Raw genomic sequence first — 16,185 nt, forward strand, 5'->3', positions numbered from 1 at the left:
TGACAATCGTCCTCCGCTTAATAACGCTCTGCCGCCTGTGTACCCCTGTAACCAATTTTAAACTGCATTGAGCCAACTTTTTTAATTTAGGCCTACTACCTGTGTCTGTCTGCGCCACTCAATACAGCTGTCCTTCACTGCACAAAGCAGAGCCTCAATTTGCAGCCGATATCACATATTAAAGTGCATTTGGCCTACTAGTTTGGTTGGGCCTACTAACGGTGTCTGCCACTCCTTGGTATTCTCCTGTGTTTTTCTCCTGAGCTTCAATCTTCAGGCTTTCGGCCTATAGGAATTTTAAAACTGCATTTGGCCTACTGGTTTGGTTCGGCCTACTAACGGTGTCTGCCGCTCCTTGCTGTTCTCCTCCACTGAACAAAGCAGTGCTGCCTGTTTACTCTTGTTACCAATTTTGAACTGCATTTAGCCTACTTTATTCTTTGGGCCTATATCTGTGTTTCCTCCTCATCTTGCCCATTGCCCAGCCACTGCTAGATGAGTCGGCCGGTACATTGACCCAGACCACTACATTCCCTTTGCACTCTGCATAGCCAGTATCTGACCCTGCAGAAAGTCTGGTTCCCCTTCCCGCATACTATACCACCTTACACGGGGACAAAGAGGAAGGTGCAGATGAAAGTGCAGGTTCCTTCAACAGGTGGGGGGGGGGGCATACTCGTTGGCGACGTCACTGGCACAGGGCCCCTCATAGTACGCAAAAGTGTCTCTGCCGGTGGGAGGCGCCCCCGCCGTCAATCACAATGCCGTACTTTGAGGGGCCCTGTGCCAGGGGCAATGCGAACGAGTGTGCCCCCCCCGCTTGCTCAAGATCACAGCACTTGCAAAGTTGAAATTCTTACCTCTCCCTGCTCCACCGCCGTGACGTAGTCCGCGTTTCCTGGGCCCACGAAAAACTTGAGCCAGCCCTACTCCCCCCACAACTGTTGCCAAATGACCCCTAAATTTTCAATGGCTAACTATTATTATGAGGTAAATTAAGATTGACAAGCTTAAGTAACAAGAATTGATGTTTTTGGCATTAAAATGGCTCTGTTGGTGTTTTCCTGTCCTCCACTCACTCCCGACTTTGATTCTCCATTGACTTGCATTGGGTTTCGTGTTTCGGTCGGATCCCCGACAAAATAATCGGCCGATTTCACCTGACCCGACTTTTGACAAAGTCGGGTTTCGTGAAACCCGACTCGATCCTAAAAAAGTAAAAGTCGCTGAACCCTAATTTCATATTTACATGCTTTAGCACTACAGAATGCAACTGTATTTGTTTGCTATGTATAGAGATGGCTGCTCTTAGTTCGCACCTGTACGCACCTGTTTTCTGAATTGGAAGTGTCAGTCTTATATTATTTGTATATTGGCTCTACGAATAAGCAGTCCGCCTTCCATACCGTGGCAGTATTAATGGCAGAAGGATCTTATCTACCCATAAATTCAGGTTTTAACATAAGAGAGGTGTTCACACTAGGCAGGTTCCCAGCAAATCGTTGTCGTTGGCTTCTGGGTATGCACGAATTGGCCAAATTATGTGCTAAGTATCTAAATTTTTTCTTATTATACAGAGCAGTAATGCTATTCATATTTCATATATTTCATATTTACATGCTTTAGCACAACAGAATGCAATTTTATTAGTTTATTAATAGAAACAAAATGACCCCCTTTATAATTAAGCTATATTAGTTTCCATAACTATCCTTGGGTCTCACATTTAAAATTTAGGATGTCAGGGGTGAATATGGCTATTTGTCCCTTGTATTTAGTAACTGGCCCACAAATAATGAATTATTCTACAAAAATATTTAAATTGCGGTCCCTATTATGCCTCACCCTAAAGTACACCACACATTTTTACTTTTGCTGGTATATTTTGGTGAAATCGGTAACAATTAATGGAAGTGGTTGTAGAGGAGAAGACTGGGCTGTGGATGCTGACAAGGCACCGGGTCCAGAACTGCTGGGGCCGAGCCTACTGTTGCAGAGGGGAAGAAGATTGAGGACGGAGCAGTATAGAGGGGGAGTGGTGAGCCAGGGGATTATAAGATGGTTTGCGTGGGAAAAGAGAGGGGGCTTCCCGCCAGAGAGGAGTGTCAGTGAGGACCGATGCTGAGCCACGAGAAAGGATAGGTCGCTCGGCAGCGATAAAGGTCGGGTGCAGCAAGGATCCTTAGACTTTGTCAAGCGTGCGATGGAGTATACGCCAAGTGGAGGATTGCCGTGGACTGCTCTTGGCTGTGCAGCAGCCTAATGGACTAGGGGCTTAGCTGGTCAGACCGGTGACCACCCGCTGCTACCAGAAGTGAGACCGACTTGATAGGCGGAGAAGCTGGAAAATGGCAGCCCCGGCCTCAGCCGGCAGCAAGCCCCCCAACCCAGGATAAGAGACTGGCACCAGAGTCACACCATGTGAAATTGATAGATATATAAACTGCCACCTTGAGTTGTTCTTCTCTGTATTCCTCGATATTCATCTGAATTATTCCCTTTTGCTCCCTGCAAGTAGGTTATCTCTGTCACAATTAAATTAACAATTGTTTTCCCCTGCTAACATTGCTCTGTGCCTCTGTGTCGCTGCATCCAATTACCTGTATTACATGGTCATCAGAGATTGTTACCCGACTGATTGGAGGGGAGAGCCTCAGCGTTAGGAGTAGTGATGAGCGAATATACTCGTTACTCGAGATTTCCTGAGCATGCTCGGGGGTCCTCTGAGTATTTTTTAGTGCTCGGAGATTTAGTTTTTATTGCCGCAGCTGAATGATTTACATCTGTTAGCCAGCATAAGTACATGTGGGGGTTGCCTGGTTGCTAGGGATTCCCCACATGTACTTATGCTGGCTAACAGATGGAAATCATTCAGCTGCGGCAATAAAAACTAAATCTCCGAGCACTAAAAAATACTCGGAGGACACCCGAGCGTGCTCAGGAAATCTCGAGTAACGAGAATATTCGATCATCACTAGTTAGGAGTCCTGTTATTATAGTTTCTAACCCATTCCTTTTCTCGGGGGGGGAGCCATTGGTTTCATCTGCGTAAGCACCAAAATACCTTGTCCAGGTCTTGATGATGATATTAATAAATATAACAAAAAGCAGTTCTGTATATGAGAAGAATCTAACCAAAAGCAACATAGATGTTTTACAAATGTATTTGTGCAATTAAATTGTCACTAATTTGCATTGATGATAAAAGAAAGTGTGTAGATACAGTGACTTTCTCTAGAAAGGAGTAGATGATGATTCCACTCCTCGGGCCTTGGTTTACAGTTGTGCTGATTTTGGACATCCAGGTCTGGATCACACATGAGAGAGGAGAAGACCAGGAATGTGTGACATGTGATCTGTGTAGTTGAAGTTTTCCTGGATTCCTACAGCATCGCGATCAACCATTTGGCCTTCTGTCTGACCATGGGCAGGAAGGTGAAGGAGCAGCCGCTTCCTTCCGTCTGTCCATGGTCTTGTAGGTGAAGCAGCAACCGCTGCTTTCTGTCTGTACATGGCCAAGTAGGTGAAGGAACAGCCACTTCCTTCTGTCTGTACTTGGCCTACTAAGAGAAGGAGCAGCAGCTTCCTTCTCTCTGTACATTTTCTATAAGTGTAGGAGCAGCCGCTGCCTACTGTCTGTCCATATCCGGCATGTGAAGGAGCAGCCGCTTCCCTTTTTCAGTCCATAACCGGTAGGTGAAGGAGCAGCCGCTTCCCTTTTTCAGTCCATAACCGGTAGGTGAAGGAGCAGCCGCTGCCTTCTGTCTGTACATGGCCAAGTAGGTGAAGGAACAGCCGCTTCCTTCGGTCTGTACTTGGCCTACTAAGAGAAGGAGCAGCAGCTTCCTTCTCTCTGTACATTTTCTATAAGTGTAGGAGCAGCCGCTGCCTACTGTCTGTCCATATCCGGCATGTGAAGGAGCAGCCGCTTCCCTTTTTCAGCCCATAACCGGTAGGTGAAGGAGCAGCCGCTTCCCTTTTTCAGTCCATAACCGGTAGGTGAAGGAGCAGCCGCTGCCTTCTGTCTGTACATGGCCAAGTAGGTGAAGGAGCAGCCGCTTCCTTCTGTCTGTACTTGGCCTACTAAGATAAGGAGCAGCAGCTTCCTTCTCTCTGTACATTTTCTATAAGTGTAGGAGCAGCCGCTGCCTACTGTCTGTCCATATCCTGCATGTGAAGGAGCAGCCGCTTCCTTCTTTCAGTCCATATCTGGTAGGTGAAGGAGCAGCCGCTGCCTTCTGTCTGTCCATATCCTGTAGGTGAAGGAGCAGCCGCTACCTTCTGTCTGTCCATATCCTGTAGTCTTCTCTTTACCACCACATTGTAGATGAGTCGTCCAGATGGTGACATAGCAAGTATAGCTGAAAGAAGTCCTTCAATTTCAGCCTTTAATTACTTGCTATGTTGATCCAGAGGAAGGCGAAAAATAACCCCGAGGACTCGTTGTTGGATTATCCTCATATCAAGGGAAAAAAATTCCTTCCTGACCCCAAATATGGCAATCGGAATAAATCCCTGGATGTTTGGTGCTCAAATCTACGTGGATGTTATGTGGTGGAAGCTCGGTAGGTTTGTCACAGTCCAGTAAATAAGAAAGTCCAGTTTAGTTGTCTCATCCGATAAATGTAAATCTTCATTCCTGATGTTACTGGAATGGGGCTGATTGTTATCAGCCTAATAATCCTGCTGTAAGAAGAGAAATACACACGTCTCAGAACCAGCTCCTCACATTCAGTATATACAGTGTACTGGGGGATATAACAATAAGGGGTATAGTGGGTAAGTGTGTTACTGGGTAGTGACACATTATGGATGTCTGTATGTGTTGTACTTACATAATAATATGGGAATGGTGGTTCGGATCTGCCGCCCTCCACATCACTCCAGTCTATGTAGCAGAAGAATGGGTGGGATCTGATAGATGATGTAATGGCCAATCGGGCAGATGGAGTTCTGCAGAGAAGCTAGAAAATGAAAGAAACCATTAGTCATTAGATTACATATTATTAGTGATAAGTTATTACACAATGTCTATGGACTGTCCACATCTTATCTTCTATCTTCATCTCATCTTACTCACCCCTTTTATGATATCAATGGTATTAATGCAAATCCCTGGTGGAAAATAAAGGATTTGCTCACACACAGACTCGTGGTAATCATCCAATGAGCCTTCGCTATAGAATGGCCGGCTACCTACACTCATCATATATAAGATGACGCCGAAGGAAAATGAGTCTGCCAGATGGGTGTATCCTTGACGGTCCATTATCTGTGGAAACACAAGATTGGAGAGGAGCTGAATATACCGGGAAGGGGAATTACACACAGAGACTATGAGGACCGGTCTGTGATTACGTATGAGCAGGATACATTGGGATCAGATTATCCCTCAGTCCTACTATCAATCACACAGAGATGTTCCTTACCTCAGGCGCTATGTAACCCTTAGTGCCAGTAAACTTATTCACTATGCCATTCTCAAACACATTAATGGCTGAACAGCCAAAGTCTGAGATTTTGATGTGTCCGGTGTCTTGGATGAGGATGTTATCTGGCTTCACGTCACTGCAGGGAGAAGGAGCAGACACTGATTGTGAGGATAATTCATGACAAGAACTTTCTACAATAAGGAGACAACAGAGAGTCACAGGTGACAGATTTATGGAGGTGAAATGATTACCTATGTATGACGCCGTGTTCATGTAGATATTGGAGTCCACACACCATCTCTGCCGCAAAGAGTCTGTGGAGTAGAAAATAAAGGGTGGATCAGTGGTTACATACACAATCATACAGAGAACATGAGGAGATCACACACGCGTCCTCTGCACGTCAATATTTTCTTCTGTGTCATAGTCCATAGTTCATGGACTACAATGTGCGAGAAGTGGATTATTAACATTTAGTACAAGTCATTTACCTTGTTGTCTCTGTGTTAAACAACTTTGAATCTTTCATGTGGTTAAACAGGTCTCCTCCAGCCATGTAGTCCATGGCTATTCCATAATCGACTGGTGTCTCCATATACGCCCGCATAGACATTAGGTAGGGGCATCCGGCAGCCATTCTCATGACTTCTAGCTCTCTTGAGAAAATGTCCTCCCTACAAGAACTCTTGTCCATGATCTTAATGGCCAGCAGTCCTTCATTGACCAGATCTGATACCAAGATGACCTGTAGAAAAATCACAGCAGATCAGACCAAACGCCCATCTATTATTGTGTAATATTTCACTAGTTTATCCCAATTATCATCACATATGAATATCCTGTAATGAGTATGTCCATCCTTCCTGTGTATCTGTGCAGGATACATTGGAGGAGGATAAATTCACACTTACTTTTCCGTAGCCTCCCTGTGAAAGAATTTTCTGAAATTTAAGGCTGGCAAGGTCAATAGTATTTGGAATGTTGACCATTTCTGTCATGGGTGAAATACAGATCCTAGCTTCACTCGGGTCTTCTGCTGGCATGGCTGCTATGTCACAAGGTATCAGAAGGCTTCCATCTGCTGAGATGATACAAGATTATTAACTCCATTGCGAGCACATAATGGAAATGCTTGTCATATTGTGCAGTAAATTTATGGAGCGGGTTCAGGAGCTGAGCCTGTGCCGTACCAGGCAGAAGGCTTTTTTTTGCATTTTTTGGGGGGCTGTATCCACCTAACCAATTGCAAAAAAAAATATCACAATGTTCTGTCTACAATCAATGAATAATCAATATCAATAATAACTACAGCTTGCCACGCAAAAAATCACACAGCTCCATTTTGTAATCAATATCAAAAAGTTACAATGTCTTAGAATATGGGGACACGAACAACTTTATCAATATAATTCCTCATTATCTGTTAAAATCCCCGCCGCATGTTCAGCATTATCATAGTTGAAACTGAAGTGGAGAAACATTTTGTGAGGTAATTTCCACCACAAATGAATGAACACAGTAAAAAAAAATGGAAGAATCACTTTTTTCCACAATTTTATCAGTTTTTGAACTTTTTTCCCTGTTTTCCAGGAATAGTGTCCTGCAAAACTACAGCTCAGCCCAGTAAAAAAACAAGTCCACATATTGCTACATTGGCAGAAAAAAAAAAAAAAAAGTTATGGGCTTTCGAAAGCTGGAGGGAAAAACTGAATATTACCCTGTCAAGAAGGGGTTAACAAAAATAGCTCCAGAGCATATATTATAATTGTAAACTGAATTATGTAATTGAGCAGGAAATGTCTAATATTTGTGCTCTCATTTATCAAAACAGTCCAATAGCAAAATAACTCCTGTTGCCCATAGTAACAAATCACAGCACAGATTCCATTTCTTAACATTCTGTAGAACAATGAAAGCCGCATAGTGATTGGTTGCTATGGACAACAAGGACAGTTGTTCTGCACTTTTGATAACTGAGGCCAGAACATAATATTCGGAGTATAATCCCCCTCACCCCAGTCTTATTATACAGAGCAGTTTCCATCTTACCTGGTTCCCCTTTATCCAGTGATGTTTTAGGTGGAGAATCACTCAGCTGTTTGTTCTCTGGGATGGAGATGTTCTCAGCTGATGTCCTGGACCTCTGTAATGCATCATTCTCATTTATAATGGTCCTCTCCAGGGTTGCCGTTCTTTGTAGGGTTAGTGTCTCCAGACTTTCAGAGCTGGAGGATGTGACATCTCTCGGTGTATCTTGGAGAACCTCGTCCAGCTCTAACTCTGCGCTGATGTTTCTCCGCTTGTTGAGGATGGCATCTTTGCTCCTCCTCCGCATTTCAGGGACCAGATCTCCAATTTTTGTCAAGGAGATTATATTGGCCCTCTGACGCTCAGCTGAGGCTGCAGAGTGAGACTCTATGAGGTTCTCCATATTCCTTTTCTCTGTAAGGATCTCATGTCTTTTGGTCTTCCTCATTTTCTCCAGAGTTTGACGTTTGGACGCCATTTCTGAGGCGTCAGTGTCCATGTCTGGTAGAATAAAGTCTTTTCGCCCTAAAGCGAACAATGGTATCGGCTCTTCATTTATTCCTCTCTTCTCTCTCAGAACCCGATCTCTTTGGGCTCTTCTTCTCTCTTTATCCATTTTGTAATCAATTTTTGCTTCGTTCGTCACGAAAAACAAAAGGGGCTACCTCACCCTTGGGAGTCTGTAAGGCAGTGATTCCCTTAGGCAGTAACACTGGAATATAGAATGTGATGATGTTATCACATCACTTGTGACATCGGTCTTGTTATGATGTCACCTTGAGAGAGATGATAGAGAAAGATAGATGGATAGATTTCTTCTTTATAGATGGATAGATATCAAATTTGGAGGAACCAAACTTTATATATATATATATGCACTGTGCGCTCACTTTGTATATTTCATGAAACATTTAATTATTGAACAACTACAGCGCTGTCAGATAGTTCAAGAGATTGATAAACCCAAACCCTGATTATTTAGGGAAATAACAATGAGACTTGGTCTTTCTCATAAGAATATCTTTATGCAGAATTATTATTGTTTTTTTAACTCGTTTCTTGAAGAATTCTGTATAATAAACGTTACAAACATGCAGCAATGAGATACAAATCTGAATAATGTTACAAATATCTGTAAATATTCATTTTAAAACCATGTTGCAGGAATTGTATTGTACAATTAACAATAGATGACTGCAATACAGTAAAATATATTAATATATAGGACATTGCACTCATCTGCAGGATCAGTATTATGTGAATGTAGCAGAGATCAAAGTATATATTAGTTCAAGAAAAGAGCAAACTCCTCTTGATCCATTTGATATCCGGAATCTCATCGTCCCATGTATTTAGGAATCTGGAGCACATCTGTTTTTCTCTATTATTATTTTTTATTGTTATTTATTTATTAATTTTATTTTTTATTCCTTATTGTCCATTTTTCATTTTTTTCCTCCTTTATCTATATTTTTCCCCTTTTTTGTCACTTTTTTATTTTTATTAATTTTCTTTTTTCTTTTCTTTTTCTTTGTTCATTTTTATTTCTATTTTATTTTTGTTTCCTTTTAGTCACTTTTCTTATATTTTCTTTTCCTTTACACTTTTTATCTGCTCCTAGCATTGTTTCATTATCCACCTCTTTCTCTCTTCCCTCTCCTGCTTTCACACCCATTTCTCATACTTTGTTCCTTCCCTTAGTGGCCTGACATATATATGATAAGATTCCTCTTTGTATTTTCTTTTGTAGTTTGGGATAAAGTAGTTCTATGTCAGAGACCAGTGTAATTTCTCTTGCACCAAAAGCCACTCTCTGAACACTTGCAACGACCCCCCACAAGATCCAAAGCAGCATCAAAATCCAAAATATATGAGACCATGGCTGATTTTTAAAAACTTGTACTTTTGTCATGAAAAAGGTCTACTATGGCCGAAATTTCGCTTTTTCCATCTACCTCATTTTTAAAACCGAATAAAAGTTATATTTTATCAATATGAGAAGTTTCTGGTGCCTCGGATATTTTGGATTTTGGTAGTTTTCCAACAGTAAAATTAAAAGCAAAGCCACATAAAGAGAATTAAAAATACTCCACTGGACTTTAGACTTGTGGCTTCATTGTGAGCACCTTTCAATCACCCCACCTTCTACAGTGAAGGAAATAATTTTATCCCTTGCTGATTTTGTAAGTTTGCACACTGACAAAGACATGAACAGTCTATAATTTTAATGGTAGGTTAATTTTAACATTGAGAGATAGAATATCAAAAATAAAATCCAGAAAATCACATTGTATAAATTCTATAAATTTATTTGCATTTTGCAATGAGAAATAAGTATTTGATTCCTCTGGCAAACAACACTTAATACTTGGTGGCAAAACCCTTGTTGGCAAGCACAGCAGTCAGACGCTTTTTGTAGTTGATGATGAGGATGGCGCACTTGTCAGGAGGAATTTAGGTCCACTCCTCTTTGCAGATCATCTATAAATCATTAAGATTTTGAGGCTGTCACTTGGTAACTCGGAGCTTCAACTCCCTCCATACATTTTCTATGGGCTTAAGGTCTGGAGACTGGTTAGGCCACTCCATGATCTTAATTTACTTCTTTTTGAGCCACTCTTTTGTTACCCAGGCTGTATGATTTGGGTTATTGTCTTGCTGGAAGACTCAGCGACGACCCACTTTAATGTCCTGGTGGAGGGAAGGAGGATGTCACTCAGGATTTGACGGTACATGGGTCCAGCCTCCATCCATACTCCCACTGATGCGGTGAAGTAGTCCTGTGCGTCTAGCAGAGAAACACCCCCAAAACATAATGTTTCCACCTCCATGCTTGACAATGGGGATAGTGTTCTTTGGGTGATAGGCAGCATTTCTCTTCCTCCAACCATGGCGAGTTAAGTTAATTCCAAGGACCTCAATTTTTGTCTCATCTGACCACAGCACCTTCTCCCAATCACACATAGAATCATCCAGGTGTTCATTGCAAACTTCAGACAGGCCTGCACAAGTGCCTTCTTGAGCAGGGGGACCTTGCAGGCACTGTAGGATTTTAAACCTTTATGGCGCAAAGTGTTAGCAATAGTTTTATTGGTGACTATGGTCCCAGCTACCTTGAGATCATGAACAAGTTCCCCCCGTGTAGGTTTATGCTGATCTCTTACCTTTCTCATGATCCGGAATACCCCATGAGGTGAGATTTTGCATAGTGCCCCAGATTGATCACGATTGCCAGTCATTTTGTATTTCTTCCATTTTCTTACTATTGCACCAACTGTTGTCTCCTTCTTACCCAGCGTCTTACTTATGGTTTTGTAGCCCTTCCAGCTTTGTTCAGGTATATGATCTTGTCTCTGACATCCTTACAAAGCTCTTTGGCCTTGCCCATGTTGTAGAGGTTAGAGTCTGACTAACTTAAGATTAATTAATTAATTATTTAAGATTAATTGAGTCTGTGGACAGGAATCTTTTATATAGGTGACTATATAAGACAGCTGTCTTTAATGCAGGTAACTAGTTGATTAGGAGCATCTAACTGGTCTGTAGGAGCCAGAACTCTTAAAGGTTGTTAGGGGATCAAATACTTATTGTCCCCCACTTGCCAACATAATGTATGTTCCTTATTCTGGCCTCCATACAGTAATTTCGTCACTCATCATGGCCCTCTTTATTTAATGCTGTGCCCCATCCTGGTACTCTATGTCCCTTGGCATACCTTGCCCCTATGTCCCTTGGCTTGGCTGGCCCCCCTGTCCTTGGCATGGCTGGCTCCACTGTTCTTTGGCTTGTCTGTACGCCACTGCCCATTTGGCCTGGCTGGCCCCACTGTTCATTGGCTTGGCTGGCCCCCCTTGGATGGCTGGCCCCACTGTCCATTGGCTTAGCTGGCCCCAATGTTCTTTGGCTTGGCTGGCCCCACTGTCCCTTGGCTTGGCTGCCCCCACATCCCTTGCCTAGGCCGCACCATTAAGCAACATTCACAGAAGAAAAAATCCCCTTACCTACCTGCACTCCCACGTGGCATCCTCTTCTTATAGATCTGTTGCCCTCATGTTAAAATGGTTGCCGGCCAGTGACTGATGTGAGTGTGCCTGGAAGGAGATGACGAAGACCCTCGTTTGCCCCTCCTCCACATGGGACCTATGTAACCCTTTTTTGCATGTCAAGTGATGCCTCATGTTTGTTGTCTGGCAATGTATGTGTTTTGCACTTACTCTTGTGTACTGTGAAATATGTTGAAGCCATGTGTATTAGTAATGTGTTATGTTAACATTATTTCATTGTGGAAATTCCCCTTTAATTATCTGTGTTTCATATGTAATTGCTGCCTGTGTATAGTTATAAAAAAAATGGGTAAAACATGGATTTAACCCCTTTAACCCTAAGGGTGGTTTGCATGTTAATTACCAGGCCAAATTTTACAATTCTGATCACTGTACCGCATCAACGGATCCCGGTGATTCTGACATTGTTTTGTCATGACATATTGTGCTTCATGACAGTGGTAAATTTTCTTTGATATGACTTGCTTCACAGGAATTTTTGGAATGTTTAACAAAAATGAACATTTAACTTCTTTTCACAAAAAAATTAATTCAGAAATTGGACCCAAAAATTATTGCTCAATTTGTCGTAAGTATGCTGATACCCCATATGTGGGAGAAAACTACTCTATGGGCATACGTCGGGGCTCGGAAGGGAAGTAGTGAAGTTTTAGGATGCAGACTTTGATGGAATGGTCTGCGGGCGTCATGTCACATTTGAAGAGCCCCTGATCTGCCTAAAAGTGGAAGCCTCTGACAAGTGACCCCATTTTGGAAACTACACCCCCCAAGGAACTTATCTAGATGTGTGGTGAGAACTTTCAACCCCCAGGTGTGTCCGTAATGTTTATAGCGCACAGGCGTGAAAATAAAAAAAAATCATATTTTTCCACAAACATGATCTTTTAGTCCCCAAATTTTTTTATTTTCCCAAGGGTAGCAGTAGAAATTGGATCCCCAAAGTTGTTGTGCAACTAATCAGTGGAAAACCCCCAATTCCAACTCCAACCCTAACCCAAAACACACCCCTAACCCTAATCCCAACTCTAACCATAACCCTAACCACAAACCTAACCCTAATCCCAACCGCAACCGTAATCCTAACTCTAGCCCAAAACCTAACCCTAACCCATGGTTGGACATACTGCCGGTTCAAACGGTACAGTTGTACCAGGGCCCGGAGACTCCGGGGGGCCCCTGCAGGCAGGGCCGGAAGCTGCACATCACGCAGCCGCTATGGGCCCCTGTGAGGCAGGGGGGCTCACCTGTCACCAGCGCTGACCCCCCCGCCCCCGCATTGAACTATACCGGCGTCTGCTTCAAAGCAACGATGGAGGAGAGCGTCAGATGACGCTCCCTTTCCCATCATTCCCCGCTCTGTCTCTGACACTGTGGGTGCATGATGATATCATCACGCACTCACTGTGTGCTAGGCAGTGCAGCGGCAGCTGCCGAGGCAGGAGCTGGGAGCAGCAAGGGCACGAGGAGAGGTGGGGAGTGTTTTTTTTCTATAACTGAGTAGTGGACTATGGGGCTATTCTCGAGGGGAATATGCGGGCTGTGCTGTATACTAGTACGTGAGCTGTGCTTTATACTACGTGGCTCTGCTATATACTACGTGGCTGTTATATACTAAGTGGCTGTGTTATATACTAAGTTGCTGTGCTGTATACTATGTGGGCTGTGTTGTATACTACGTGGGCTGTGTTATATACTACGTGGCTGTGCTATATACTACGTGGCTGTGTTATATGCTACGTGGCTGTACTATATCCTGCACCCCGAACCCCAGACATCCAGCTGTCATGGTTCCCAATGGCAAGGGAACGTCAGAGAACTTAAATAACAGACTAGCTCTTGGGTGATGGAATCTCGAGCTGACCGTGAGCTAAACCTACCACACAACTAACAGTGGCCGGGTGACGTACCTACGTTTTATCCCTAGACGCCCAGCGCCAGCCGGAGAACTAACTAACCCTAATAGAGGAAAAAACAGACCTGGCTTACCTCTAGGGAAATTCCCCCAAAAAGGAGACAGAAGCCCCCCACATATATTGACGGTGAGTTCAGAGGAAAAGACATACGCAGTATGAAGGTAGGTTCAGCAAAGCGAGGTCCGCTTACTAGATAGTAAGAAGATACAATAGGGAACTTCACGGTCAGCTGAAAACCCTATTAAAATACCATCCAGAAATTACTTTAAGACTCATGTGTCAACTCATGACACCGGAGTGGTAATTTCGGCCCACAAGAGCTTCCAGCTACAGAAACATAACATAACTGTGAACTGGAACAAAAATGCAAACAAACTTAGGACTAAGAGTCCAACTTAGCTGATAGTAGTCTAGAAGCAGGAACATGCAACAGAAAGGCTCTGGTTACATTGATGGCCGGCACTAGAATAACTGAGCAGCAAGGCTAAATAGGATACTCCCACATCCTGATGGAAACAGGTGAACAGAGAAAGTGAAGCACACAAGTTCAGTACCACCAGCGACCACCGGGGGAGCCCAAAAACCAAATTCACAACATCCAGCGCCCCGAACCCCCGACATCCTGCGACCAATCACCGACAGACGCAGTCCACCCGCGAATTGACACGGGATTTAAACCACGCTTTGCTGATTGGTCGCGCCCGGCCGGCCATGACCAATCAGAGATATTGGCATGGGATTTAAACACCGCTTCAGTAATTGGTAGCTCACAGCCGGCCGCGACCAATCAGTGATATTGGCTCGGGATTTAAACACCGCTTCGTTCGTTGGCCGTTCCCGGTCTGCCGCGACCAATCAGCGACAGGCGCAGTCCGGCCGCGAAATGTCCGCGCTCTACTTGCCTGCAGTCAGTGCCCCCTCCATACTCCCCCCCCAGTCAGCGCCCGCCGCCCACATAGCGTTTTAGCAGTCCGTTAAACCGACTGCTTTACACCGCACCGCGGCATAAAGACTTTATGTTCGCTTTGTTGACGACATTTTCATGATATGGGACGGACCTCGTGAATCATTTGATGATTTTGTCCAGTATCTCAATGAGTGTAATCGAATGAATATGTCGTTCACATCCAGATATAGAGGCCTTGATCTGGATTTTTTAGACGTACAAATTAACGTTGTGGATGGTGCGATCTGTACTAGAGTGTTTCGAAAACCGTCTGCTACGAACTCTGTCCTACATTTTGAAAGTTTCCATCCAGCTCATGTAAAACGCTCCTGTTATGATCTGGTGGCCTAGGAGCAGCATGAGACGTATTCTGGAGAAGGTGGTACCTGTACTGACCGCGGACCCTGAACTTAACACCGCAACTAGAAGTAGCCGTGGGATGTTCCTGACACTCCCTAGACACCTCGTCACAGCCGGAGGACTAAATACCCCTAGAGGAAGAAACGGAAAAACTATCTTGCCTCAGAGAAAATCCCCAAAGGATAGACAGCCCTCCACAAATATTGACGGTGAGAGGAGAGGGAATTAACATACACAGACTGAAATCAGGATTTAGCAAAGGAGGCCATTCTAGCTAGATAGAAAGGATAGGACAGAGTACTATGCGGTCAGTATTAAAATACTAGAAAATATCCACCACAGAAAATTCAAAATCTCCACATCTAACTAAAGATATAGAGGGTATATCTGCATCTCCAGAGATACCAGCTTGGATGAGCAAGTCCTTATACTGACCAAGCTGGACAAGACTAAACATAGGAATGCACTGAATTATAAGGCCCACAGCATGTGGACTGCAAAAAACGAGCCAGAACTTATCTTTGTTGCAATGAACAGCAAAGCAGAAGAGACCAGGCAGAGATGTGAATCCTCCAAAAACAATGGACAACTGGCACTGACTAAAGGGTGAAACAAAACTAAATAGCCCAGTGGATTGCATTAAGTGGACCCACCTGATGACATGCTGTGATTGAAGACAGCAGCGCTACCACTTATAACCACCGGAGGGAGCCCAAGAGCAGAATTCACAACAGTACCCCCCCTTGAGGAGGGGTCACCGAACCCTCACCAGAGCCCCCAGGCCGATCAGGACGAGCCAAATGAAAGGCACGAACCAAATCGTCAGCATGAACATCGGAGGCAACAACCCAAGAATTATCCTCCTGGCCATAACCCTTCCATTTGACAAAACGAGAATCCAAAATCTTCTCAACCACATACTCCAACTCTCCATCAATCAACACCGGGGCAGGAGGATCAACAGAGGGGACAACGGGCACCACATATTTCCGCAACAAAGATCTATGAAAAACATTTATGGATGGAAAAAGAGTCTGGAAGGGCCAAACGAAAAGACACAGGATTAATAATCTCAGAAATCCTATAAGGGCCAATAAACCGAGGCTTGAACTTAGGGGAAGAAACCTTCATAGGAACATGACGGGAAGACAACCAGACCAAATCCCCAACCCGAAGCCGGGAACCAACACACTGACGACGGTTAGCAAAACGCTGAGCCTCCTCCTGAGACAACACCAAATTGTCCACCACATGAGCCCAAATTTGCTGCAACCTGTCAACCACAGAATCCACCCCAGGACAATCAGAAGGCTCAACCTGCCCTGAAGAAAAATGAGGATGAAAACCAGAATTGCAAAAGAAGGGCGAAACCAAGGTAGCAGAACTAGCCCGATTATTAAGGGCAAACTCGGCCAATGGCAAGAAAGCCACCCAATCATCCT

At 43.9% G+C, this 16,185-nt stretch overlaps 1 protein-coding gene across 2 annotated transcripts; it reads right to left on the bottom strand.

Moving 5' to 3' along the window:
• Nucleotides 1-3,148: 3,148 nt before the first annotated feature.
• LOC143809641 (serine/threonine-protein kinase Sgk1-like) lies at nt 3,149-8,260 on the bottom strand. Of its 2 annotated transcripts, none has more exons than XM_077292695.1 (8): nt 7,482-8,260; nt 6,344-6,510; nt 5,924-6,177; nt 5,684-5,746; nt 5,430-5,568; nt 5,081-5,272; nt 4,836-4,964; nt 3,149-4,686 (listed from the first exon to the last, which is right to left on the bottom strand). In XM_077292695.1, the coding sequence occupies exons 1-8, from the start codon at nt 8,074-8,076 to the stop codon at nt 4,675-4,677; spliced, it is 1,551 nt and encodes a 516-aa protein (XP_077148810.1). In that variant the 5' UTR covers nt 8,077-8,260; the 3' UTR covers nt 3,149-4,674. The 2 variants fall into 2 exon arrangements, with proteins under 2 accessions (XP_077148810.1, XP_077148809.1); XM_077292694.1 differs by having other exon boundaries at nt 6,344-6,513; nt 7,482-8,257.
• Nucleotides 8,261-16,185: the final 7,925 nt, after the last annotated feature.

Source organism: Ranitomeya variabilis, chromosome 2, assembly GCF_051348905.1.
Source record: "Ranitomeya variabilis isolate aRanVar5 chromosome 2, aRanVar5.hap1, whole genome shotgun sequence".
Taxonomy (NCBI): domain Eukaryota; kingdom Metazoa; phylum Chordata; class Amphibia; order Anura; family Dendrobatidae; genus Ranitomeya; species Ranitomeya variabilis.

What these genes read in the sequence shown, in the direction of transcription:
- LOC143809641 (XM_077292694.1), bottom strand. Translation starts at nt 8,076, where the DNA reads ATGGATAAAGAGAGAAGAAGAGCCCAAAGAGATCGGGTTCTGAGAGAG. An exon ending in TTTAACACAGAGACAACAAG is followed by an intron (nt 5,747 to 5,923) that starts GTAAATGACTTG and finishes TCTACTCCACAG; the next exon opens with ACTCTTTGCGGCAGAGATGG. An exon ending in AGGGTTACATAGCGCCTGAG is followed by an intron (nt 5,273 to 5,429) that starts GTAAGGAACATC and finishes GTGTTTCCACAG; the next exon opens with ATAATGGACCGTCAAGGATA.